This window comes from Canis lupus, chromosome 5 (genome assembly GCF_003254725.2).
Source record: "Canis lupus dingo isolate Sandy chromosome 5, ASM325472v2, whole genome shotgun sequence".
Lineage (NCBI taxonomy): Eukaryota > Metazoa > Chordata > Mammalia > Carnivora > Canidae > Canis > Canis lupus.
Genome location: NC_064247.1, coordinates 64,842,909 through 64,870,281, shown reverse-complemented (window position 1 = coordinate 64,870,281; position 27,373 = coordinate 64,842,909). Strand labels below are relative to the sequence as shown.

The 27,373-nt window shown below is 49.9% G+C and overlaps 1 protein-coding gene across 3 annotated transcripts in view; it reads left to right on the top strand.

Moving 5' to 3' along the window:
* The window catches only part of ZC3H18 (zinc finger CCCH-type containing 18), a 64,778-nt gene that overhangs the window by 36,157 nt on the left and 1,248 nt on the right, over positions 1-27,373 (top strand). For all 3 annotated transcript variants that reach the window (XM_049110599.1, XM_025427081.3, XM_025427083.3), the window contains 10 exons: positions 952-1,220; positions 18,496-18,687; positions 19,597-19,722; positions 22,308-22,409; positions 23,675-23,818; positions 24,102-24,161; positions 25,010-25,170; positions 25,398-25,594; positions 26,065-26,158; positions 27,073-27,169. In XM_049110599.1, the coding sequence (XP_048966556.1) occupies positions 952-1,220; positions 18,496-18,687; positions 19,597-19,722; positions 22,308-22,409; positions 23,675-23,818; positions 24,102-24,161; positions 25,010-25,170; positions 25,398-25,594; positions 26,065-26,158; positions 27,073-27,169 (1,442 nt within the window). The remainder of the gene's footprint in view (positions 1-951; positions 1,221-18,495; positions 18,688-19,596; positions 19,723-22,307; positions 22,410-23,674; positions 23,819-24,101; positions 24,162-25,009; positions 25,171-25,397; positions 25,595-26,064; positions 26,159-27,072; positions 27,170-27,373) is intronic.

The window sequence follows — 27,373 nt, the reverse complement described above, 5'->3', positions numbered from 1 at the left end:
CCACTCTCCAGAACAAACTGAATGTATCTATTACTCTTTCAGTCATACCATTTATAATTGTGCTATACTCATCCGTTTTCATAACCTGGGCCTTTCCCCAGCTGTATGTTTGTTGTTCTCCTGGAGAACTATTCTGTATTGGTATTTCCCGATGAATAGATGTGTTTCAGCCTTTGAATCCCTAGTGTTTTCAGGATGATGAGGAAAAGCTGCTGCTAAGAAGAGGTCAAATGGGGCACAGTGGGATAGTTTTTGTCCTATTATGTGATGGAGTTTTGAGTTTTAGGGATCAGAGGGAGGTGACTACCCTGGGAGCCCATAGATGGTGGGATCCTGTTTGACCATCCTGGCCCATTTCCTCAATAGAACAGGTTCCCCAGTGGGGCCTGGCCACAGGGATATGGGTTCTGCATGCCCACCAGGGCAGCCTGGAAGGTCAGATCTGAGTCCTTGTTGGAGCCCCTTTTTGCCACCTTTCTCCCCAACCATGTCCAAGATGGAAGGGCAGGGGCATGCTTCATTTTCCTGCAGGCCACCTAAAGCCTGAGACCTGTCTTCATGCTGTGATTGGGGCTTTATCCTGCTTTAACCTTGAATATAAGAACAGATGAATGAATGAGTGCAGAGCGTTAGTTCAGAAAGGTGTCCACGAGTCATGTGTAGGAAAGTAAGAGCAACCACTTCAGGGTGCCCCGTCTCTACCAGACTCCACCCAGTAGAGTGCTTTTTGTCCAAGCCCTCGGGAGGCCTTGTTGGGTCATCTCCACTCCACGCAGGAAGGGCTGAGGTGGGAGGCAGGTGGCACTGAACTGTTAGGTTGGTTCCTGAGCTGGTGTCTGGCGCACTGATGGACACTGTTTTAAGGAGAAGCTTAGAAACAGAGTGAGCACTTGAGGTCCTTGCCTGTGGCCTTGGCACCAGGCACCACCCATCATGTACGTTTGGTTTCAGGAGCGGGAGCGTGAGCGGGAGCGAGAGAACCGGCAGCGGGAACGTGAGCGTGAGCGTGAGCGGGACCGAGAACGGGAACGCAGGCAGCGGGAGCGGGAGCGAGAGCGAGAGCGTGAGCGAGACAAAGAGCGACAGCGGAGGAAAGAGGAGTGGGAGAGAGAGCGAGCCAAACGGGATGACAAGGACCGGCAGCATAGAGACCGCGACCGGGAGAAGGAGCGGGAGAAGGAAAAAGAGAAGCCGAAGCCCCGTTCCCCGCAGCCACCAAGGTAGGCCATCCGCCCGCTGGGCTCTGGGATGGTGCCCCCAGGCCCAGAGAGGAGGGGCTCACTAGCCTAACACGGGTCCTGTCTGCTTCCTACAGCCCCATACCCACAATCCTACCATCACTGCTGGGAAACAATGTGGTTTCCTTAGTAGGTGCCACCTATCCTGTAAACATACATTATGGTGGGAATGCTGTGTCATCATCCTAAGTCATTAAAGGTCTGAATTCCCACTCCCTGTGCTTTGGCAGAGGGGCACCACCGTGTGGCGCTCTGGCAGCTAGAATACAAGATCTTGAGTCTCCTGGTAGAGGACAGGCCTCCAGTTAGCTCTGTCTCTGGATGCTGGTTCTGGTTTTGTACTGTGCCATGAGGGTTGCCTGTGTGACCACTGGGGTAGATACTAAAGACAGGCAGTACAACAGCGACCCAAGAGGCCGGGCAGGTTCTAGGGTTTCAGACATCCCTTTTGGTCTAAAATACATACAGGGTATGCCTGGATGGCTCAGTCAGTTGAGCGTCTGACTCATTTCAGCTCAGGTCATGATCTCAGGGTCATTGATCAAGCCCCGCATAAGGCTGCACACTCAGCATGGAGTCTGCTTGAGAGTCTCTCTCTCCCTCTTCCCTTCCCACCACTTCCTCACTCTTTTCCTTTCTTCTCTAAGATAAATAAATAAAATTTTTAAAAGGAAATAATCTATTTTAAAGTAAATAAATAGGGATGCTTGGGTGACTCAGCGGTTTATCGCCTGCCTTCAGCCCAGGGCGTGATCCTGGAGTTCCGGGATCGAATCCCACATCGGGCTCCGTGCATAGAGCCTGCTTCTCCCTCTGCCTGTGTCTCTGTGCCTCTCTCTGGCTCTGTCTCGAATGAATGAATGAATGAATGAATGAATGAATGAATGAATAAATAAATAAATAAATAGATAAATAAATAAAATCTTTAAAAAAAATTAAAAATTAAAAATGGAATTGCTGGGTCATGCAATAACTCTCTTTAACCTTTTGATAAATTTCTAGAATCTTCCTAGGCAGCTGCATCATTTCCACCAGAAATATGAGAGTTCCAGTTTCCTCCAGATTATTTATTATTGTCCGTCTTTTTTTATTACAGCTGTCCTAGTGGGTATGAAATGGTAGGTTGGGCAGCCAGGGTGGCTCAGCTCAGCCAGGTGGCCACCTTCAGCCCAGGGCCTGATCCTGGAGACCCGGGATCGAGTCCCATGTCGGGCTCCCTGCATGGAGCCTGCTTCTCCCTCTGCCTGTGTCTCTGCCTCTCTCTCTCTCTCATGTCTCTCATGAATAAATAAATAAAATCTTAAAAAAAAAAAAAAGAAATGGTAGATTATTGTAGCTTTAGTTTCATTTTCCTGAGCCTCTTTTCATGTGTTTCTTGGTATATGTTCATTAGAGAAACATCTATTCAGATTCTTTGCCTTTCTTTTATTATTCATTCACTTTATAACTGAGTTGTAAAAGTTCTTAATGTATTCTAGGTACAAACCTTTTGTCAGATACCTGACTTGCTCACCCTGTACTTTGCATTATTGGTTTTGCTTTTTGATGATGTCCATTTTTTTCTTTCTTTCTTTCTTTCTTTCTTTGGAGGGAAAGCCTCTTATTTTGTATTTTTTCCATCTTTACCAGATGCAGTCAATGTGTAACATTGTACAAACCTAAAGTATACAGTGTGATGATTGGATATGGGTCCATGTTGCAGAATAATCTCCATAATAAGTAAACACCAGCATCACCCCACATAACTACCTTCTCTATGTATCTCTATGTGAGCATCACCTCACATAACCACCTTCTCTATGTACCATCTATTCTCTCAGCAGCATTCAAGTACATAGGACAGAGTTACTCACACTGCAGCCCCCAGGCATACACTAGATCCCCATAACTTACTCATCTTGTCGCTGGAAACGTGTGCTGTTTGACCAGCATCTCCCCATTGCCAGCAGCCCCAACACATGGCAACCACTGTTCTACTCTCTGTGTTTGAGTATAGTGCTCTTAGATTCTGCATGTAAGTGAGATCGGACAATAAGAATAGAGAGTCATTTTTTGCCTGACTTACTTCAGTTAATGTAATTTCTCAGGGTCCATCCAGGTCCTCACAGATGGCAGGATGTCTTACTTCCTATTATGGCTGAATAATAAATACTCCATCATTTGACTCTCCCACATTTTCTTTATCCATTCATCCATCCATGGACACAGGTGGTTTTCATGGTGTTCCTGTTGATAGGAATGCTGAGGTGAATGTGAGTATAGACCTCTCTTTTTGTTTTTATTTTCCTTGCATATTTACCTGGAAGTGGTTTCTGGGTCATGCAGTAGTTCTATTTTTAATGTTTGGAGGACCCTCCATGCTGTTCTCCACAGTGACTATACCAGTTTGCATTCCCACCAATGGTGCATGAGGGTTCCTTTTCCCCACCCTCACTGACACTTGTTGACAGTTGTGCTTTTGATGACAAGCATTTGAAGAAGTGGGACGTGATACCTCATAGTGGGCTTGATCTACATTCCCCTGATAATTAATCATGGTGAGCATCTTTCCACATACCTGTTGGCCATCTGGATGTCCTCTTTTGGAAAACATCAGGTTAAGAAACTGTGTTTTTTTTTTTTTTTTTTAATTATTTATTTATTTATTTATGATAGTCACGGAAAGAGAGAGAGAGAGAGGGGCAGAGACACAGGCAGAGGGAGAAGCAGTCTCCACGCACCGGGGGCCCGACGTGGGACTCGATCCCGGGTCTCCAGGATCGCGCCCTGGGCCAAGGCAGGCGCCAAACCGCTGCGCCACCCAGGGATCCCAAGAAACTGTGTTTTTAAGTCAGGTTGTTTTTGACTGAGTTGTGTGAGTTTCTTACATATTTCGTATGTTAGCCACTTATCAGGTAGATGGTTTGCAAATACTTTACTTATTCTTTTATTCTTTTTTTTTTTTTTTAAGATTTTATTTATTCATGAGAGAGACAGAGAGAGAGAGAAGCAGGCTTCATGCAGGGAGCCCGATGTGGGACTCGATCCCAGGTCTCCAGGATAACGCCCTGGGCCGAAGGCAGGCGCCTAACTGCTGAGCCACCCAGTTGTCCCTTATTCTTGTAGGTTATCTCTCTCTTTCTTTCTTCCTTCCTTCCTTCCTTCCTTCCTTCCTTCCTTCCCTGTGCAGAAGCTTTTTAGTTGGATGTCGTCCTACTTATTTATTTATTTTGTCAATTTCCAAACATATTTCTTAATTTATTTAAATTTGATTAACATAATAGTGTATTGTTAGTTTCAGAGATAGAGTTCAATGATTCCACTTATTTATTTGATTTTGTGTCCTGTGCTGTGTTCTGATCAGACTGTCCTTACTGAGACCCGTGTCACAGAGCTTTGTTCCTGTGTTTTCTTCTAGGAATTTCATGGTTTTGGGTCTCCAATCATTTTGAGTCTTTAATCCACTTGGAGTTATTTTTGTGCACAGTGTGACATGGGGGTCTAGTTTCATTCTTTCACATGTGGCTATCCAGTGTTCCCAATACCATTTATTGAAGAGACTGTCTTCTCCTCATTGTATCTTTTGCCCCCTTTGTTGTAAATAACCACATATATGTGTATTTATTTCGGGGCTCTCAGCCCTGTTCCATTGATCTGTGTCTGTTGGTTTTTGTTTTTAAGTAATCTCTACACCTAACATGGGGCTTGAACTCATGACCCCGAGATCAAGAATCCTGTGCTCTATTGACTGAGCCAGCCAGGTGCCCTGATCTATGTTTGCTTTTATGCCATTACTATACAGTGTTGATTAATAAAACTTTGTGATATACTTTGAAATCAGGAAGGATGGTGCCTCCAGCTTTGTTCTTGCTCAAGATTACTTTAGCTGTTTGGGATCTTTTGTGGTTCCACATATATTTTATGATTTTTTTTTCCAATGGAAAATTGGAATTTTGATAGAGATTTCACTGAATCTGTAGATAGCTTTGGGTACTATGGACATTTTTATAGTATCATTTCTTTCAATCTGTGAACATAGGTTGTATTTCCATTTATCTCTGTGGTCTTCAGTTTCTTTCATTAATTTCATATAATTTTCAGCATACGAGTCTTTCACCCTCTTGGCTAAATTTAGTTGTAAGTATTTGGTTTGGTTTTGTTTTAAGATTTTTATTTATTTGAGAGCAAGAGAGCAAGAAACTAAGAGCATGGTTAGGGATGGGGGAGGGGCAGAGGGAGAGGGACAAGCAGGCTCACCACTGAGTCAGATGCGGGATCATGCCCTGAGCTGAAGGCAGACACTTCACCCACTGAGCCACCCAAACACCCAGTATTTTATTATTTTTGATGGAGTTGTTAATGGGATTGTTTCCTTTGTTGTTTTCAGGTTGTTAAGGTATAACAATGCAACAGATTTTTTGTTGTTGTGGACTTTGTATCCTCTGTACTGAATCCATGTACTAGTTACAGTTCTTTGGTGAATGTAGCCAGGCTTCCTGTATGATCAGACCAGCTCCTCTCTCATCTGCAGCTGTGTTTCTGACAGTAGACAGCAGGATACTTAGTCTGTGTGAGCACCAGTTTTGACTGTTCTCATCCTCCAGATTGCAGTAAATTGTCCACACTAAATTTGCTGTATTTTTTCATACTTTCCTAACATTGGGCAAAGTAATGTTTTTAAAGAATATTAAAAAAAAAATAAAGAATATTCAGAATAAATGAAATGTTCTAGATGTACTGAAACGGTTCATTCTTTAAAAGACTGTTTTGATGAATCTGTGTTACAGCAGTCACGCTTTACTATCTTAAAATTTATAACTTTATTTGAATGGCAGGGCTTGATTTTGACCTTCCTGTTGTGTTAATCCATGAAGCCCCCTGTTGATAGAAACACTTTTCCCAGAGATGCACGCTGTTTCCAGTGTGGACTCCGTTCTGGGAGAACTGTTGGAGCAGGAGGCCCAGATGTCTGCTCACATCACCCACTTTGCTTTTCATCCAGCCTGTTCCCTGGCATCCACTGCCCCTACTGGTCCTCAGTGTCCGCAGGACTTTGTTCAGGTCTTGCTGCTCAGAGAGGCCTTCCCACTCACCCTGCTTCATAGTTCCTCATAGCTCTTATCACTCCCTCACGTCACATTACTGTTCACTCATGTGTTATCACCTGATGCCTTCTAAGGTGCAGTCCCCTGCAGGGCACCACAGCGTCAGGGCTCCTCAGGGCCTGGCACAGTGCTGGAGCCCTCATATACTTAATGGTGCTGTAAATGAGTTTTGGATTTGGTAGCGGCCTGCTACCTGTTTTTACCCTGTCATAGTAAATGTAGGATTGATCAAATTGCAGGCTGAGTTCTGCAAACAGAACTTAGTCTGTTTCCCAGATTCATAAAACAGCTGTTTTCATGATATCCAAATCCCTGGTTTTAGAGGGAGAGACACACAAGAAAGATGGGCAGACGATATCTAGTATGTTACTGTGCCCTGTAACTCTGTGGATTCCCGAACCACATCAGCCAGTCCACTCTGGTGGTTTGATGTTATGAGCATACTTACTCATATTTACTCTGGCTGCAGACCGCCTTCCCCTACTCCTATTCATATGTCCTGCTTGTTGCCAGGAAGCCAACTAGCTCCAAGTCAAGTGTCTGTATTTCCAGCTCAGGGACATTTTTATACACATAAGTGTGCTTTTACAGAAAGCCTGTTGGAAGGAGGCCAGCTGCACAGGTGGTCTGTGCTTGTTGCTAACTCATGGGATAGACGCCCAACTGGCACTCACTTCTGTTCCCAGTGCTGCCTGACCCCTCCAGAGAAACGTCCATGTGAATCCAAAAAGACTGCTCTAAAGGCAGGGACATTTATTGACATGGTCACCAAGCACCAGATCCCTGTGAAGAACAGCCTCCACGCCCTACATTTGCACAACCATGGACCTTCAGGTGAGGGATGGGGTCAGTGAGAACACAGCTGAGCCAGCAGGGCGGGTTCAGGAGGCTTGACTAAGGGGACTCTTCCTAAAATGAGGTGCAGCTTTCTCACCTAACCGGGCAAGCCTGCTCTCCACTGGTGTCTGCCTGGTTTGCTTCCTTCTGGTAAGCTTATGTCCCCCCCTTTCTCTTCTTCCCCAGACCCTCACTCATGCTCCCATGGGCCTCCCCCAACAGCACCTCTGCTGTTGACAGAGGTGAGCTCACCCTGTCACTTGGTTTGGATTCAGCCTGTCTCATTGTTGCCAGGGAGTCTTGAACCCCATCTTTGATCATCCTGGCTGGAACCCTGCCAGCCTTGCTGCCAGTGTGAAGGGCTAGGGTTTCACCAGAGCAGAATTTCCAACAGTCCTATTTCCTTTTTCTTTTACCAGCCAAAGCTGGTGTGACCACTTCAGGAGGTGGTTGAATTTCCCTGCAAGAGTTTACTTATTTAGCCTATGACAGGTTGGGAATTTTACATCAGCAGATGGATAGAAAGAACCTTTCTTGCCTAAAATAGATATGACTGCATTCATAGAGTTGAGTGGGAAGCTTTTGTCTTAGCTAGTGCATAAGGGACTCTGTGGTGGGGTCAGATGTGCTCCTGCAGATTCGGGGGCATAAATAGGAGTGGGTGGTGATAAACTCAGTGTGTTTTGTCTGCAACCAGCAAGAGTTCTTTAAACCCAGACCACCCATTACCCAGAAGAGGGTGGGACAGACACATGGCACAGCAGGGTGAGGCGCAGGTGGGGACTGATGCCATGTGCCAGCTGAGGGCTGGGCTCCCTGTTTCTTACTCTGTGCCTGTCAGCCTTCTTTCCTGTGGCTCTCCCCCTTGCCTGAGCTGGTCCGTTCTAACATGTATATTTGGTGAGCTGCCTTCTGAGGAAAATCTCCCTCTGGGAGTTCTTACCAGCTTTCCTCTAGAGCTCATAGGCTGGATACAGTGTCGCTGTGTGAAGAGATGTGTCTCTCCTTTTAGGTTTACCTTCTGTAACTAGGCCTTTGGAGATCCTTTGCCCACTCCTGTATCTGGACTATTTTTAGATGTGAGCAGAACCTGGTAACCAATTCTGTAGACTGCATCTGTCTATGTAAATAGAGGGAAATCCCTTTTGTGAAACCTCGTTCTGATCTTTGTAGCCAAGCCAGTGGGTGTGCTTCACTGGGTGGAGCTCAGATGGGTAATTAGGATGTTCTTTGGCATACGGAAATTAATTTCATTCTAGATAAAAATTGTAATTGGGATCTTCGTGCAGGGATTGTCCAGACTGCCTATTGTCTTGAAAGCTGTTCGCTCAACATTCAGATGTCCGTGTGACGTTGGTGCCTGTTGATGCTGAAATGGCAGGCTCCTTATTTCCCAGGAGCTTTCTCCATCATCACGAGGGAGCACTTTTCCACCCGCTGCTTCACACTCTCTGAAGCTTACGGTCTCCTTGTTGTCTCAGGGTGCCAGAGGCCTGTGTGCAGCCAATCACCATCCAGAGTGAGGCACACCAGAGGCCTCCAGGTGGGCTCGGGGTGGGCAGGCATCCATAGCCGCCTTCAGAGGAGTCCGTGAGCCCCTGATAAAGGCCCCCTGCTCTGGACTCGCCCTCAGAAGCTGAGAATAGGGATCCCTGGGTGGCGCAGCGGTTTAGCGCCTGCCTTTGGCCCAGGGCGCGATCCTGGAGATCCGGGATCGAATCCCATGTCGGGCTCCCGGTGCATGGAGCCTGCTTCTCCCTCTGCCTGTGTCTCTGCCTCTCTCTCTCTCTCTCTCTCTGTGTGACTATCATAAATAAATTTTAATTAATAAATAAATAAATAAATAAATAAATAAATAAATAAATAAATAAATAAAAAATTTAAAAAGCTGAGAATAGCCAAGGCAAGGGAGGTTGCTTTGTAGCTGCATGAGCTCAGGCTCACCATCACTTCCAAGGCCACGTGGCCTTCTGCCACCCTAAAGAGAATGGTGACACTCATTCTAGTCTGCAGTCTTCTTTGCAAAAACTGCACATTATGTTTTCCTGTGCTTTTGGTGACTCTCCCTTCCCATTCTCTGAGCGCACCTGCTCCCCCTCTGGCCCTGCCCATTGCTGGCGCCAAACTAACCAGTGTCCTATCCTTGTCTTGGAGCAGTCGTTTTCCACCACCTCCCATATCGTATGTGGTGCCTTTGGCTTGGTCCATGAATTTGAACAAGTTGTGGTTAATCACACACTAGACCAGTGTGGTGGCATCACACAGCTTTGCTGCCCCCCCAATTATGTTCAATGACCACACCTGGACGGCTGTCAGGAGCCTCATAGGACGTGTTTGGCCCCACAGAAGCAGGTGGGCATTGTCCTGAGGCCATGTGATGGCAGATGGCCCCAACCTCCCACTCTGCTCCCAACTTCGTGACGTTTTGTGCTTCCTGATGAGCTGTACATTCAGAGAGTATTCAGAGTTGGTTCCCTGGCACTTAGGCTTTAAAACAGTAACTGATCTAGTGTTAGAGCAGATGTAATAAACCTTAGTCCGCTGTTCAGACCTCTCATCTGTCCCAGGCACAGCTGCACTGCTTACCATTGAGAAAGTCACTGTTGCCTGGGCATTTTTGAGGAAAAGCGTATCCTGCTTTAGCTTCTTGACTTTTTAAGCTACTGAGTGATCCAGAAGTTGCCCAACACATGAAGACAGGCAGCTAATAGCATTCTCTTGTGTATTCAGATCTAAGCATGGACATCTGGTGTCGACAAGAGTGGGAGACAGGTGGACACAGATGAGGTTGTGAGGTAGAAGAACTTGCTGCTGAGCCACCTGGAGCATCAGTCCGCCCCCAGATGCAGCCTTGTTTCTTGTGGGGGCGGCAAGGGCAAGAGCTTTAAGGAGCCTCGGACAATGTCAGGGGCCTTGCAGCCATCAAGAAATGTAAGTGGATGCCACTTGCCCACCACTGGAAACAGTATAGATTGTTTTTCTTTCTCTTTACCTGGAAATTAAAGTGCAAGTGGGTGGGAACTTGTGCATCCCCTCTGCTGGCAGTCACATTTCTCAGGTTGTTTCCAATTAAGTTCAAAGATGTTTTCAAAATTGGAGTATGGAAGTGATGTGTCTCTCGCTGAGTGCCCCCTCCCAAGGGAAAGCCTGTCCATCCTCCCTCCCCTGGGAGCAGCAGCCAGCCCTTGGTGTCTGGAGGTATAAGTCCTCGGGGTCATCCCGTGAGGACCGGAATTTGGCCCCTGGGATTGTCAGAGTTTCAAGTGCTGCTGTGTGTCTCATGGATTTGGCATGCTTTGGCCTGTGTTATAGGACCTGTGGGGTGCCAAGCTGAGAAACGAGAACAGGAGATGTAAGTTCTTCATATCTTATCTGCGTGTCAGTCCCTAAGGGGGCAGACAGCCTGGTGGAGGCTGCAGAAGGGGTTGTAGCTAGCTGGAGTGGATCATAAAAACTAACAATAGCCTGAGACAGGGAATATGCAGGACTTCCAAGCAAGGTGGGCATTCCGGAAGGAAGGATGTTTGCCAGGCTCAGAGTATCTTCCCTGGCAGGTGCACCCCTCGGGCGTGGTGCTGGGCAGAAGGGATGCAGCCAGCAGGTGCTTTGGGGGGCTGGGAAGGAAGGGCCCACCTAGAAGTCCAGGGCAGGGGCATGGTAGTCCCCAGCCATGTGGACCTCATGCGTGGTTTCCACCCAGTGTCAGGGGAGGTGATCACCATGCAGGCTTCCATGGAAGGCCCCCAGAGGCTCCCAGAACAAAGTAGTGGCAAAGATCTCCCATGGAAGTTGCTGTAACGTGAGTGTGACGTGAGTGTGAACAAGTTCGGTCATTCCTAATTCCCTTTTCCTGGACCTTCATTAGATGCCCTTTTGATTTTAGAACACTTTATGGTTTTTTATCTTGTTTTATCTTTGACCCCAAACTTGGCAGCTACTCTGCACGGAGTTTCCAGACACCTCAGGGTGGCCGCCCTACATTACCGGCCTCTGTCTGCTGGTCTAAGATGCAAGGTGTGTCCTTAGTTGACTTGGAGCCACTTTGTTGTGTTTTGTTCTGACGCTTGTGTTCAGCAGCCTGCGTGCTGACCTTTGCTCCCTGGAGTTTCTCCCGAGGCCTTGAGCAAAGGGTCAGTGCCTGGAAGATAAGACTGTGCTGTAGCTGTGCTAGGGAAGGCCACTTCCTTGGGTAGAGGGACAGGAGGCCTGTTTCCCCTCTCTGGTCAGAAGAGTTTATGCAAATTCCAGGGCCCTCCTGCCAGCTCCTGACCAGGCCGTCCCTGGCCGACTATCTGGTTCTGGCTCATCCTCCCGTGTGTCTTCATATGGCTGACCCGCCCACGGGGGCCACAGCTAGCAGCACTGTTTGGGTGCATCGTTTGTTGGTTTGTCGGCCTGGGGCTCTCCTCTGGAGTGTCCACATTCTCCAAAAGGGGCTTCAGCCTCCAGGGCCCTGTGTTCCTCTGAAAGCACAGGTGGAGCCATTGAGGAGAGTGGGTTGGGCTCTAGCCTAACACCAGCCCTACGGCCCCCAGGTTATAGGCTCTGGGGCAGGGGTGTGACCTCCCAGGGTTTCAGAGCACAGCTGTGCTGGCCATGCTCCCTTACCGCCTGGCACAAAACAGCTTCTCCCATCCCTGCCGCTGAGAAGCAGCCGAGGGTGGGCAGCAGGGGCAGTACACCACTTACGAGCTGCTCTCTGAGTGAGGGAGCTCCTTCTGTGTCGAGGTCCCATGAGGGATGACAATGTGTGGCTAACACCAGGCTTTAATAAAATTCCTGAGAGTGGGGCAGCCCCGGTGGCGCAGCGGTTTAGCGCCGCCTGCAGCCCAGGGCGTGATCTGGAGACCCTGGATCGAGTCCCACGTCGGGCTCTCTGCGTGGAGCCTGCTTCTCTCTCTGCCTCTCTCTCTCTCTCTGCATCTCTATGAATAAATAAATAAATAATATTAAAAAAAAATTCCTGAGAGTGTATCCTGGTCAGCATAGCAGAAGATCTCTGCAAAAGTGGAAAAAAAAAATTTTTTTTTGGAAAAAGATTTTTAAATGACATTTGGGGTTCTTCTGTAATGAATATGAAATGTGATGGTGTAGGAAAGTTTGGAAAACTTTGTGAAGAACAAAGAAAACAGTGAAAAAGGAAAGAGCGTGGATGTGCAGCTCCTGTCATCCCAGGCCCCATGTTTCCCCCACCTTGGGAGTCTGGAGGCACTCATTCTGCCTCCACCAGCGCTCCCCAGTGTCCTCGGCACGTTTCCCAGCAGGGTTTCCCATGAGTTGTTTATGTCCATTCAGTCATTTTTCCCAGAAACATCTGCCATTAAAATTGAAGGTTCTAGTGTTTTGGGTTTTGTTTTTGTTATTTTTTTTGAGATTTTATTTATTTATTCATGAGAGACCCACAGAGAGAGGCAGAGACACAGGCAGAGGGAGAAGCAGGCTCCCTGCAGGGAGCCCCATGTGGGACTGAATCCTAGACCGGGATCACACCCTGAGCGGAAGGCAGACACTCAACCGCTGAGCCACCCAGGTGTCCTGAGGGTTCCAGTTTTGTGTCCAAGTCTGAAACTGTTTCTCCCTGGTTAGGGTCACCAAATCTGTGCGCCAGCTCAGCCGTATTTGAGTCTGGTGGTTTGCAGAAGGGTCCCCTCACTCAGCGTGCTCCTGAACTACTTGGTTCTTGTGCCACCCACATGGTTTTCTGTATCCAGTTCCCAAGCTTAAATACATTTTAAGAGGAAACTACATCATTTCCATATAACAAGCCAGATCATTTGTCCTGGTGAGTCACGGAAGAAATTAAATTAAAAAAAAAAAAAATGGGGCAGCCCCATGGCCCAGCGGTTTAGCCACTGCCTTCAGTCGGGGTGTGATCCTGGAGACCTGGGATCGAGTCCTGCATGGAGCCTGCTTCTCCCTCTGCCTATGTCTCTGCCTCTCTCTCTCTCTCTCATTCTCTCTCTCTCTCTGTGTCTGTCATGAATAAATAAATAAAATCTTTAGGGGATCCCTGAGTGGCTCAGAGGTTTGGCGCCTGTCTTTGGCCCAGGGCGCGATCCTGGAGTCCTGGGATCAAGTCCCGCGTCGGGCTCCCGACATGGAGCCTGGTTCTCCCTCCTCCTGTGTCTCTGCCTCTCTCTCTCTCTTCTGTGTTTCTCATGAAAAAATAAATAAAACCTTAAAAAATAATAATAAAATCTTTTAAAATTTTAAAATTAAAAACAAAAAATGGTTGCCTCTCTACAGATTAATTAAAATCAGGGACCCCATTTGCCACACTTTGGGGAGTCTGTTCCATGGGATCATGGGGTCACTCCCAGGCCTGGTAGCAGCCCTTCAGAGGGACAGTGATGCTGGCTGGTGGCATGGGGCATGGTGGCAGGGTTCAGGGCACTCATGACCCCTCCAACCCTGTGCTGGCACTGGTGAAAGGGCAGCTCAGAGTGAAGCCCAGACTGTCACCCCTCCTTCCCTGCAGAGGAAATGCTGACTCTGAGCAGCCTGCTTTGGCCCCTCCTCTCGGCCTCGGTGGATTTTTCTGTGCTGTGATGGGGATGACATTTTGGCCTTTCTCCCCCTGTAGTACAGTCATGGCTGCATCAGGAGTCTGTCCATCTACTCTGTGGCCCTGTTAGAGGAACTGCAGACCAGTGGAGCTAGGCACTTCTGATGACCAATGAAAACCTGGTGGTTGAGCTCTTCTCCTGTTGCATTTTTAGGATGAGAGCAATGCAGAATCTAGGAAGGTGACAGCTCCAGGATGGCCTGGGACAGGCTGGAGTTGACAAACAGGTTTCACCTCCTGGGATTATTTTTCCAGGAGGACACGCTTAGGAGCTTGGATGGCAGTCATTCTTAGGGTTTAGGGCCAATGTAACAGGGATTTTATACTTCAAGTTACTGTGTCCTTAGGATACTTTTAAATGTTGGTTACTTCTGATGTGGGATTCTTCACAAGAAACAGACTTGGAACTCGCTAGTTCTGCAAATGTCAACAGGTGACAGTTTTTATGTATTATGATGGAATATAAGTAGATGGCCACAGTGAAGCCTCATGGCAGCCAAGATGCTGGTGGTAGGGAATCCACAGCAACTAAAAATCTACCCTGGAAAGGCAGGGCCTCTTAGGAAGAAAATGATTTTCCTTTGCTACACCCATGAAGGAAGACATGAGTAAATAACCATTCCCACCGAAAGCCTAGTGGGCAGGGTGGGCAGGTTTTGCAAGGGGAGCAAGCACAGGACACAGCAAGAAGTTTGAGAATTCTGACTGTATTGTGAGTCCTCCTGCAGGGATGATCCTGGAAGGGGAGTAGCAGGTAGGTCCTGAGAGAGCAGCCCCCACAGAGTGAGAGCCCCTGCAGGGCAGGGACAGCCCCTCAGAGAGGAGCTGGCCAGTCAGTGTCGTGGGAACTGTCCCTTCATGCTCTATGGGACATAGCACTCACTGAAACCACAAATCCCTGGCACACCAAAGAGTGAAGTTTTACAAAAAGGAAGGAAACTCTGGATCACCTAGAAGAAAAACCGAAGTGAATATGGCTGGGTGCAGAAGGACCTATAAGCCAGCAAGAGAGGGAAACAGTTGGCTCTGCCACTACCACCAGTGAAAAACACATGGCTGGGAACAGACACAGGACAGTACAGCATTCCTCCATACATAAAAAGCTTCCTAGAAATGTGGCCACAACTGATAGGGAGTGCCAGAGCTCAGGGCAGCCCGCCAGCCACAGCCACCACCAGAGGCTGTGAAGCCTCTTCTATGTGTGCCATTGCCATGGTTGGGGCTTGACTTGGTGGCTTCCCTGGTGACACAAGAACCCAGGATTGTCAACAGTGAGTCAAAGTGGGCACCCTGAGGCTGCCGAGAGAGCACAGGTGGGTTTTTCTTTGGGGAGAATACTCAACAGCTTACCAAGAACCTGCAAAAAGGGTTCGTTTCCTTGGACCTGCTGATTCCACTTCTTAAGGGTTTGCCCTTAGAAAACACTGTCCCTAAAGATGTCTATGTAAAGAGTGATTTTAATGTTGTGGTTTCCTTTAAAGTTAGAAATGGCTAATAGTGTAGAAATGTTGAGATGCTGTAGCATAGGGGGTAGATTATCACGTGGTCTAGGAAGAGCAGATCTGCAGGGGCGGACGCCACAGAAGAGGTGCAGCCACTGGACAGGTTGCAATTGTGTCTGCAGTGGGTGTGTGTGTGACTGTTGATCGAGACAAAGAGAATACAGGTGCAAAGGAAATGCAGTGGTGCCAAATGTTGGCTGTGTCTGCAGAACGAGATAATGGGATTTTTATTTCCTTGTTTTTATTTTCTCTGTTTTCTAAAACTTTTATTTTTTTATTTTTTTTTAAAATTTTTATTTATTTATGAGTCATAGAGAGAGAGAGAGAGAGAGAGGCAGAGACACAGGCAGAGGGAGAAGCAGGCTCCATGCACCGGGAGCCTGACGTGGGATTCGATCCCGGGTCTCCAGGATCACGCCCTGGGCCAAAGGCAGGTGCTAAACCGCTGCGCCACCCAGGGATCCCTAAAACTTTTAAATGAACTTTTTAACTGTTTGATTTTTAAAAATACATATAGGGCAGTCCTGGTGGCCCAGCGGTTTAGTGCTGCCTTTGGTCCGGAGTGTGATCCTGGAGACCTGGGATCAAGTCCCGCGTCGGGCTCCCTGCATGGAGCCTGCTTCTCCCTCTGCCTGTGTCTCTGCCTCTCTCTTTCTCTGTGTCTGTCATGAATAAATGAATAAAATCTTCAAAAACTAAAATAAAAAATACATATCATGGGACCAGCAGATACCTCTTTATTAAACTACTGCTAGTTGTCTAGGATCCTACACTTTGGCTCCTTTTTAAGTGTGAGAAGGTTTTAGTTTGTGAGGTGCATCTATGGGCACTGGGCGCCGTAACTGTTGCTGGGTCTCCTCCCAAGGGCTGCTGAGCTCCCTGCTCCCATGGTCTCCATCCTAAGGTCCTGGAAAAGTGGATGTGCTCTCCCTTTCAGGACTAAGCTGTCTGGCTGCCTCCCTACCCCTTTAAGGAGGGCTCCTGGGTTCTGCTGGTGGTCTGCTGGCCACCATAGAGTGTGCCTTTCCCATGTCAGCCTTGGCTCACTTCCAGGTGATCATTCTGCCCACCTGTAGTTACCACTGATGCAGCCCCATGGGGATTTGGGGGGAGTTGTTCCTCGAGCCTGGTAAGTCCCTCCCACTGGTCCACTAGCCCTCATTCCTGATGCTTGCATTAATGCCTGTCATGTAGAAGCACCTCTGACAGTCTCTGGGCCACCATCTCCTCACTCTCTGGGGCTTTGATCACAGTATTTTCTGGGTGAATTAAACCAGTCTCTTCAAACTTCAGAGAATAAAGGAACTGTTGAAGGCTTGGGTTTAATGATTCACCAGATTTCGCATGCACATAAAAACAAAAGTACTCTTAGTTTTCAATTTTTATTTAAATTCTAGTTAGTTAATATACAGTGCAATACTGGTTTCAGGAGTAGAATTCAGTGATTCATCACTTCTGTAGAACACCCAGTGCTCACCCTAACAGGTGCCCTCCTTTGTGCCCATCCCCCATCTATCCAATCCCCCATGTACCTCTCCTCCATCAACCCTCAGTTTGTTCTAAGAGTCTCTTATGGTTTGCTTCCCTCTCTCCTCCCCCCCACCCCCCTTATGTTCATCTGTTTTATTTCTTAAATTCCACATGAGGGGTGCCTGGGTGGCTCCATCAGTTAAGCATCTGCCTTTGGCTCAGATCATCGTCCCAGGGTCCTGGGATCAAGCCCTGCATCAGGCTCCCTGCTGAGCAGGGGAGTCTGTTTCTCCCTCTCTCTCTGCCTCTCCCCTGGCTTGTGCACGCATACTCTCCCTCTCTAATATAAATAAATACTTTTTTTTTAAATTCTAGATGAGTGACATCATACGGTATTTGTCTTTCTCTGACTTATTTCCACATAGTTGCAAATGGCAAGAGTTCATTTTTTCTGATGGCTGAGTAATATTCCATTGTATATATAGACCACATCTTCTTTATCCATTCATCTGTCACAGGACATCTAGGCTATTGTGGACACTGCTGCTATAAACATTGGGGTGCAGGTGCCCCTTAGGATCACTACATCTACATCTTTGGGGTAAATCCCTAGCAGTGCAATTACTGGGCTGTAAGGTAGCTCTATTTTTAACTTTCTGAGGAACCTTCATATTGGTTTCCACAGTGGCTGCACCAGCTTGCATTCCTACCAGCAGTGTAAGAGGGTTCTCCTTTGTCTGCATCCTCACCAACATCTGTTGCTTTCTGACTTGTTAATTTTAGCCATTCTGACTGGTGTGAAGTGATATATCATCGTGGTTTTGATTTGTGTTTCCCTGATGCCGAGTAATATGGAGCATTTTTTCATATGCTTGTTGTCCATGTGTATGTTATCTTTGGAGAAATGTCTGTTCTTGTCTTCTGCCCATTTCTTGATTGGATTTTTTTTTTGTTTATTCGGTGCTGAGTTTGATAAGTTCTTCATAGACTTTGGATATTAGCCGTCTATCTGATAAGACATTTGCAAATATCATCTCCCATTCTGTAAGTTGTCTTTTGGTTTTGTCGATTATTGGTTGTGCAGAAGCTTTTTATCTTGATGAAGTCCTAGTAGTTCATTTTTGCCTTTGTTTCCCTTGCCTTCGGAGGTGTGTCTAGCAAGAAGTTGCTGCCTGTGTTCTCCTCTGGGATTTTTTTTTTCCCCACTAGGATTTTGATGGACTCCTGCTTCACATTTAGGTCTTTCATCCATTTCGAGTTTATTTTTGTGTATGGTGTAAGGAAATGGTCCGTTTCATTCTCCTACATGTGGCTGTCCAATTTTCCCAAAACCATTTGTTGAAGAGACTTTTTTTTCCCATTGGATGTTCTTTCCCACTTTGTCGAAGATGACCATAGAGCTGTTGGCAATAAAAACTTCATTACCCTTAAACTAAGTATTTGTTGTGCACTTACTGTGTGTCAGCTCTGGAAAGAGCCTGTTGGACAAGGCCACCCCATCCTTCCCAGAGTTTGCAGTATGGTGGGGAATTCAGTAAGTCATCACACCCATAAAAGTAAGTACCGGCATGTTCAGTTACCCTGAAGGAGAGAGACGGATGTCCCTCCAGGAAGGATGCGTGTGCATGGAGACCATGTGTGGAGTGAGTTCTGCTGCCTCTGTAGATGACCCTTTACTTGTCAGGCTTCCCCTGAAGAAGGCGTTTATGCCACGATCCTGCCTCTCGGTTTCCTTCACCAAACAGCACTGCCGTCATAGAAGGTGGCCCCAAAGTTGCTAATAACCTTTGTGATTTTAGCCGTCAAACTGAGCCACCAAAGAAGGAGGCTGCCGCTGCAGGGCCACAGGTGAAGCGAGCAGATGAGTGGAAGGACCCTTGGCGCCGGTCCAAGTCTCCCAAGAAGAAACTTGGGGTGTCCGTCTCTCCTAGCCGGGCACGAAGGCGTCGGAAAACATCAGCCTCTTCGGCTTCTGCCTCCAATTCCTCCAGGTAAGGAGGCCAGCTAGTCATAATGGCTGGTTCATAAACACCACCGGAGGGCTGCACCGTCCTGGTGAGGGCAGTCAGTAGGATTCAAGGGGCATCTGTTTGTCCAGCAGAGATTTATTAACTGAGGTGTTAGATCATCATCAGCAAACAGAACTGATGCTTAGAACCTCAGTAAGGCTTCACACCCCCAAAATAAACAGTTGAGATCAGCCAGCATGTTGGCAATCCAGGATGGAGCACAGACCTGGCAAGGGAGCATCAAGGGAATAAGCTCTCCTATTCACTCTGGGAGAGACCCCATGAGGCAAAAGGCCAGAAGCATGGCATAAGCCTTATCATAGAGTCAGCCCTGTTCTTGACCTGTCAGTTCAGGCTGCAGAGCATACACCAGGTCTGAACAAACAGGCAGGGAGATGGTGGGTGACAGGAGGCTGATAGGGGCCCACTGTGCTGGGCAGGGACTGGGGAGGTCAGTGTCAATCCAGGGCTTTCATTACGTACACAGATGGGCAGGTAGAGAAATACACGTGTCTATACTGGTGGGCTCACCTGTCCTGGCTCTGTCCACCCAGGGCCTGCCTGGGAGCTGTCCCCCAGCAGTAATGAGTATAGCCATACCCACATCTTGGTTTCTAAACATTATTTCCACCAGAAGGGAGTGGACTGCAGCCTGCCCACAGAGGTGTCCAAAGGGCAGGTGGGGGTAGGCGGGTGGCTGCAAGGCCGGTACCAGGGGGACATTGGTGGTGGGGAGTAGGCATTGGCAGGGGGTGGGGTGATGGTGGCTTAGCAAGTGTGTAGCCCTGTCCTCTGGGTCTGCACCTGAGGATAAGCAGGTCGGCACCAGTGGGCAGGCTAGAGGTAGAAGAAGGCTGGCCCCTCTCCCACTTTTGTTCTTGGAAACTCTAGGTCATCGTCACGGTCATCATCTTACTCTGGCTCGGGGTCATCCCGCTCCCGTTCCCGCTCCTCCTCCTACAGCTCCTACTCCAGCCGGTCTTCCAGACACAGCTCATTCTCAGGCAGCCGGTCCAGGTACGCTCAGGGCTGACAGGTGCGGTGAGTGTGGGTGCCTCTGTGCAGCCCAGGTAGCCTACAGTTGGCTGCAGAACAGCATGTCTCTGCCTGACAGTGTCCTTCTAGGTACTCAGCTGTTCTCAGAACAGTCTAAGCTGTGCATTTTCATGGTCACTTCTAAGGAAGAATATATGGTGAGTTACCAGATATCAGACTGCAGGAACTGGGGGCTCGGGGTGCCCAGAGCACATGTCAGGGGGCGGCTCAGAAGCATTTACACAGGCCTGTCTGTGGGTGTGCCAAAATCAGGAATAAGGCCACTGTCCGGCCACATCCTGTGTACCTGCGCTGTCCCCTGGGCCACTAGCACATGTGGTAATTCACATTCTAATACAGTTAAAATTTTAAAATGTGCATGAGCCCTACCTTGGAGTGTTCAGATAGTAGACCTTTCCCTCTTCACAGAAAGTTCTATTAGACGTTTCTAGAAAGATCAAATAATATGTGTACTTTTCCCACTGAGAATACACAAACTCTGAAGTTTTAGAGAATTCTTCGTTACCGTTCATGTAGAACAAAGTCGTTGAATCACATAACAGACAGGACTGTTCAGGGCCTCTGTTCCTGCTATTCCCCTGCACCCACATGTCCCACCTGCAGGAGGTGCTGAGACAGGGAGACCCCTGGCTCCCTTTCCTTTCCCTTCACCCCATTTGGGGTTGAGTTAGCAGAGCAGAGGTCCAAGGCCAGAGGAAGGTAGAGAGTGGAGGATGGCCCGTGTGGGGGCCGCCTCCACTGTACCCCAAAACCATGTAGTGCGCTTCTGCTCCACACTGCACCCCTGCAGCTGCATTGTCTCCATACACACAGAGGGGGCAGTGCAGCTCCCCTGGAAGGCCAGGACGAGGATTGGACCAAAGACTTCATGGTTGCAGTCCTTAAGCAGGACTGCACCCGCACACAGACATGCACACTTCTTCGGGAAGCGTGTCACCAGATGAATGTTCTTGGAATAAATCGATCCGTCCCACGGTGGTGCCCCTTCCTGGCAGATTTTCTTCCTTGAAGACAGTTCTAGAGACGATTAGAACAGCATTAAGAGGTCATTGGAGCTTCTGAATCTGATGGTCAAGGTCACATTCTTAGTGGGAGGGTGTAAAACAATTGGAGTCAATTATGTGGGACCTCCTGTAATTGTTGAATCTTGTACACACCAATAGCAGTGAGAAAGAAATGCGACCCTTTTTCTCAGGGGTTCTAGAGGGTCAGCCATGGGTGCTGGAGTCTCACAACCTTGTGGCCAGGGATACAGATGAAGGCTACGAGGCATGGGGCAGTCAGGGAATGCTGCCTGTAGGAGGTAAGGTGGAAGATGGAAAGGCTCTCCATCAGAACATCGGTGGCCATAGGATCTGTGTGGCTTCGTTTAGGAAACAAGGCCAGTAAGCTGTGGGGAAGAAGCCTGAGGCCACACTGAGAAATTTAGAAATTTTGGAAATGATAATGGTGCCAGGGGGACAGGGCGCTGCCTCCACTACAGGTGCCCAGACGGCACTGAGAGATGGGCGGGGACCTGGCTGCCCTTCTTGGGAGGCATCTTGGTCACCCAGCTCTGAAGAAACCACACTCAGGACCCTCCCTGTGTTCCAGAGCATTTCCCTCATAAGTTTTAAGACAGTCTCACACCACGACAGAGTCGTCTTAGCCATTTTCTCAGTCAGCTGAGACAGGTTCTTGGCCACTTGACCTGCCCTCTCAGGTCGCCTCTATACCCCTGCTGCCCCCTGCCCAGGACATGCTCAAAATGTCTGCTCCCAGCAGACCTCTCCCCAGCCCACACCCCACCAGCTCCTGGGTGGGCCTGCGTGGCCGGTGATGGTGGTCTGACAGTGTGGTGGCCACACATGGGCATCAGCCACGAAGACAGCAAGGAGGAGGGCACTTAGCTGAGGTGTCCCTTCCTGTCTCCTGTGGCAGGCAGCCCCACCCTGATGAAGCGCACATTTCCTCCATGCCCTACCTTATTTCTTTGGTCTGTTGCTTGGCTGAAAATGTTGAGTTGTACACGACAGTTAAACCAACAACCCAGGAGCCTTTTGGAGGCTTGCCTCCTGTGGGATGTTATGCTGGATCCTGTGATAGGTCATCAGCCTGACCGGGGTGGCCTCCATAGTTTCCTGGTCCGCATCCCTGCCTTGGAGCTCTGTCTGTGCTGCTGACACCTGAAACCAGAGCCCATCACCATTTACTTGAGCACAAACACTTCCCGGGCCTGGCGGGTCTCAGATCACCACCCCCCACCTTCCTGCCACCTGGGCCTTGGTGCTGTGCTCCCTCACTTGGCCTCTGTCCTACTTGTGCCACTGTGTACTTGCTGGGCTTCACAGCAATGCAGAGCATGTGGCCTTGTGCAGGATCCATCCGCCTGGTTACTCTTTCCCCTCAGTATCTTAGGAAGGGACCAAGAACTGCCTGGAAGCCATTTTACGTATATGAGGCAGCTAAGTAGAGGTTTGCAGTACTGTGGGCTGTGTCCCTGGTGTGCTTGGGTGTGGACCCATGTACCATGGCATTCCCCTTTCATGCTCCCGTTTCCTCCCTAGGTCCCGCTCCTTCTCCTCATCCCCTTCCCCGTCTCCAACGCCTTCCCCACACAGACCTGTGAGAACAAAGGGGGAGCCTGTTCCGCCTCCCGGGAAAGCAGGGTAAGTGCCCCATGGGGCAGGCTCTCCTGTTCTGTCTCTCTCCTGTTGCATCTGTAAAGAAACCCCAGGAAGACCCCTTGGAAGATGGACAGAGAGGTCAGGGGACCAGGATCCAGGGGCCACCTCTCACTTCATGCCATTTGGACATTGGGCCCACATGCACATTGGTATGCCTGCACCTGGTGCACCATGGTGATGGCCATGCTTCTTGGGGTTAGACCACTTCACCTGCCAGGAGCAAGCACCACAGTTCTTCTCCAGCAAGCAGGAGGGAGATGGTTCCTGGTGCACTTCTAGGACTGTGTCTGGGATGTGTGGAAAGGGGTGGCTCCCCTAGACTGGTCTCGTTCACATTTGCTACTCCTGGAATGGGTCACATTGATCCTTGTCAACAGATGTGTCATGTATTAGAAACATCTGGAACTTCCCAGACAGACATCACAACACCTGACATGCCGTATCTCGGGTTGCAGCCGTACCTTGCCCACACTACCCCAGAATGACAGTGGGCTTCCTTCCAGAGCACCGCAGAGCACAGAAAGGCAACCAGAAGTGGAGTTGACCCTTCTGCTTGCATGGCGAGGGCAGGGCACATGTGAGCAGACGGGCCCTGCTCTGTCACTTGTCCTTGCATTTATTGCTCACTTAGCAGCTGATAGCTGGGCACTCAGTGGGTGGCCAGTGCTAAAATGCTCCACATGGCAGATTTTCATCCTGAATGGAGTCTGCCAACAGGCCTCGTGAGCACATAGGGAATCCGGAGTCACTCACTCTTCAAAAGTGAACAGTATTGTGTTGTAACTTATGTCAGGGGTACCATGTTCATCTAAATTGTGCCATTTGGTGGGCTTAGCAAACATGTGAGGCCACCCCACATCTAGACTGCACAGGAGGCAAGCTTGTGCATGCGTCTCCATCTGCACAGATCTTAACTCACCCGACACTGTGCTGTGCAGCTTGCTTTTGCCCAAGACTTTGTTTCACGATAATTCCCCCTGAACCATGAGTGTTCAGTGCTGCTGGAATGATCGGCAGGGTATCCTCCTCCCACTGACAACACAGAAAAGCTTTTGGGGCCATTCTGTATAATGCAGTGTGGGTCCCCGACATGAACAGCTCTGGTGCCCTGGGAGGTCCATCCTTCCCCACAGGGCTGGGTTGAAGCAGCCAGGGTCAGGAAAGCAGGTGGTTCTCAAGGGCTCTTCATATGGACCTGTCCTCCATCTGTGGGGCCAGGTGTGACCTCTCTCTATTTCCCGTCACAGAGAGAAGTCAGTGAAGAAGCCAGTCCCGCCTCCAGCCCCAGCACAGGTTCCCAAAACCACTGCTCCAGCCCCTGAGCCTGCCAAGCCAGGAGACCCTCGGGAAGCCAGGAGGAGGGAGCGACAAGCTAGGAGCCCCCCCAGGAGGTGAGAGAACAGGCATTGGGGTGGGGTTGGGGGGGACTGGCGTTTGGTCCTTGTCCCCTTATGGCTATCCAGTCACATCACGTACCTGAGCCTTAGCTTCCTCCTGAGCACAAGCAGATGTGGTTGTGCAGAACACTGGCCCCCCTTAATGCCAGGGAGAGGGTTGGCATCTTTCTCTTGAGGAAAAATAGCCCTTACAAGCAAGCAGAGCCCTGTATACTTGGGAGTTGGGTTCTGGGGGGCGCCGCAACAGCGGCACTGGCAGGGCTCCTCTGTGTTGCAGGCGGACCGTCAGTGGCAGCGGCAGCGGCAGCAGCTACAGCGGCTCTAGCTCCAGATCCAGGTCATTGTCAACACCTCCTCAGCCTTGGTCCCCCAAACCCTGACAACCTCCTCCCTCAGCCCAGGCACCCACCACGGGCATAGCGGGGACTGGCTCACACAGGCAGCCACAAGCATGCACAGGTGCCCCACAGGCCTCATGCTGGAGAGCCTGGCAGATGGCCGTAGCAAAACGTGAGAATAAGTAGGAAAGAATTCTGCTTTTGAGCTGTTTGAAAAGAAATCGGTGTCAGATCCATCCTTAGATTCCTGTATTCATCATTCTTGTTGATTTCTCAGCAGTAGGTGGTTTATACATTTGCCCAGATCTTCCTAAAAGAGGTTTAAAGACCCACCTTCACACAAAACTGGCCCTTCCTTTCTCCCCTGATCCTTTGAGTGTTTTCTGAGAGTGACAGGACTCAGTGGCCTGCCGTGTGGCATGTCCTCACAGCAAGAGCTGGCTGCCGGCTCTGTGCTTTCCAGAGCCACGTGCTGGGCCTGGGCGGCCTCTGCACTGGTATCTGGTGCAATTGCAGGGCAAAACCCTCCCCTTTCTCAGGCCTCATTACCTGGGCACCCAGCTCTGTTGTCACCAGCCTGATGCATCATATACACCCTGCCCAGCACACAGGGCAGCTGCTCATTTGTGCAAGGGCCCTCAACTCCACGACGGGGCATCCCCTCACCCTTGGGCACCTTTAAACCACCCAGAGGACCCCCTGAAATCTCCAGTTTGGTGGTACATGCTCCTCAGAACTGGAGACGGGAAGGTGGACGTGGACACCCACTCCAGCTCCTGTGAACACTGGCCCCCCGCCATCTCCCAGTCAGGGCCATGTGGGTGCAGATGTGCTTGTGTGTGTCCAGGTCCCTGAGCGTGAGCAGCGTCTCCTCGGTGTCCAGCGCCACGTCGAGTAGTAGCTCAGTGCACAGCGTGGACTCAGACGACATGTACGCAGACCTGGCCAGCCCCGTGTCCTCAGCAAGTTCGCGGTCCCCCACCCCAGCCCAGACCAAGAAGGAGAAAGGTACAGGGGGCTCCTCATGTCCTGGGCATTGTGGCTGCAGAGGCGGGCAGGCCCTTCGTGGAAAGAGGGTGTGCACACAGCCTCACTTGTTTAAACAGAAAGCACAGGGACCTCCCAGCTCTGTCCCACAGACTCGTTGCCTACTGATGGCACGTCCCTCCACCAGTGGCCCACAGGAAACCACTGTGCCAGGATGGCGACTATGACTTAGCATTTATTGTTGGCAGGAAAGTCGAAGAAAGAAGATGGGGTTAAAGAGGACAAACGGAAAAGGGACCCGTCTGCACAGCTCCCCAAGTCCTCAAAGCCTTCCACTGGCAGCAAAGCCCAGCAGCCCACAGCCCCCCAGCAGGCACCTCCAGGGCAGCCCCAGCAGGGCACATTCGTCGCCCATAAGGAGATCAAGCTGACACTGTTGAACAAGGTGAGGCCGTGGCCACTGCTGCTGCCACTTCTAGCAGCCCAGCTCCTTGGGGCCACCCTGGTCTCTGGGGCCAGTTTACTCCTGGGATTGAGGCTGGTCAGCAACCTGCTTGTGCTGCTGCCCCAATATATGATCCATGGGTGTCAGGTGACCAAGCCCAATAGCATGTTCTACGAGATGAGAACATCCCAGGGTGGTGGGTGCTCTCCTAGGGTGCCTTTCATGTGACCTGGCTTATGTGAGCTGACGTCCCCTGGGGTCTCAAATGGGGCTGATGGCCTCAGGGAACAGTGTCTCTGCAGGCACTTTTGCTGCAGAGAATGAAGGCCCGAAAGCCCGGGACTTGCTTCCCATGGGGCTCCAAGAACACCCAGAGGAGGACCAGGGTGGGGGTGGGGGGACAGAGACTGTCACCACCTTGGCCAACAGCTCAGCCCGCCATCCTCACTGTGCTCCCACCTCGGTTCCAGGCGGCTGATAAAGGGAGCAGGAAGCGCTATGAACCATCAGACAAAGACCGGCAAAGCCCTCCGGCCAAGCGAGCTAACTTATCCCCAGACCGAGGTGAGTCTCCAGCGGTCACAGGACCAGGAGGGTGGAGGGGCTGGGACCCCACAGGCTCTGGAGAGCTCTGGGCCCTGGGGCACTTCCACTTGTGTAGTTACTGGGGTAAGGTGTTAGAATTATTGATGTGAGAATAATAGTAACAAAGTTACTGTATTTTAACACAAGTAACTTTTTTTATAAAAATAACCACATTTCAAATGAACAAAAGTTAAGACTGTCATTGTTTTTTTAATATTTCCACTGTCTGGCTGCCAGAAGGTGGTTCATCCTCCTCTCTGTGATAGCACAGGGTGCGTGGACTTGGGGGGCATGCAGAGGGCAGCAAGGGGCTCAGCGTGGCTACACCAAAAGTCCAACTCCAGTCATTTGCCAGGTGGTGTCAATCGCTAGCACACAGCCATCATTCCTCCCTAAAAGGGGGCAGAGAGGCCTGACAGGAGCAGGAGGGGGCACCCCTGGCCTGTGCCAGCGAGCCCAGGTCCCTGATATGCCCACCTAGGCACTGACACCCCCATCGCCCTCACACGGGCCCCCATGCTCACTGGACAGCGGTGTGAACTACCCCGACTTCCTGGTTTCACTTCTTTGTTCCGCCTGTTTGTTCTCAGTTCAAAGGCATGAACGATGAGTGTCTTAGTGTTTGATAAGTGGCAGCTTGGTGGCCTGCCCTCACCTCGGCCTCTGTGGGCTCTTGGGCTTTTCACTCTCTGACGTGACCAGCACTACCCTGTCCCTTGTTTCTGACTGGCTCTGCCTTCTGCCTCTTCCTGTGAGAGCAAGCAGGTGGTACTGAGCCACCGTGACACCGGGATGGTGTCTTGGGCACCCGGCCAGGCCGCCCCAACCCTGTCCGTGCACACCAGCCCGCTGTGGGTGGGGCCTGTGTTCTTACCTCATCCTGTGTCATCCAGGTTCTCGGGACCGGAAGTCAGGTGGGAGACTTGGCTCCCCAAAACCAGAGCGGCAGAGAGGCCAGAATTCTAAGGTGCCTGTGGCCCCACCGGACCGGTGAGTGCACCACCGCCCCGCCCCCCCCCCACCACCACCACCACCTTCCCCTGGGCAGACCACATGGGTGCCATTGCCTCAGGGTGGGCCACCCATAGCTTCCCTGCCCTGGAGCAGGTCCCAGAATGAGGGGCCTAGGCATGACGCTTTCTAGAGCTCCCAGCTTCTACTGCCTTCCCAGTCAGCCTTGGAAACAGGGCAGAC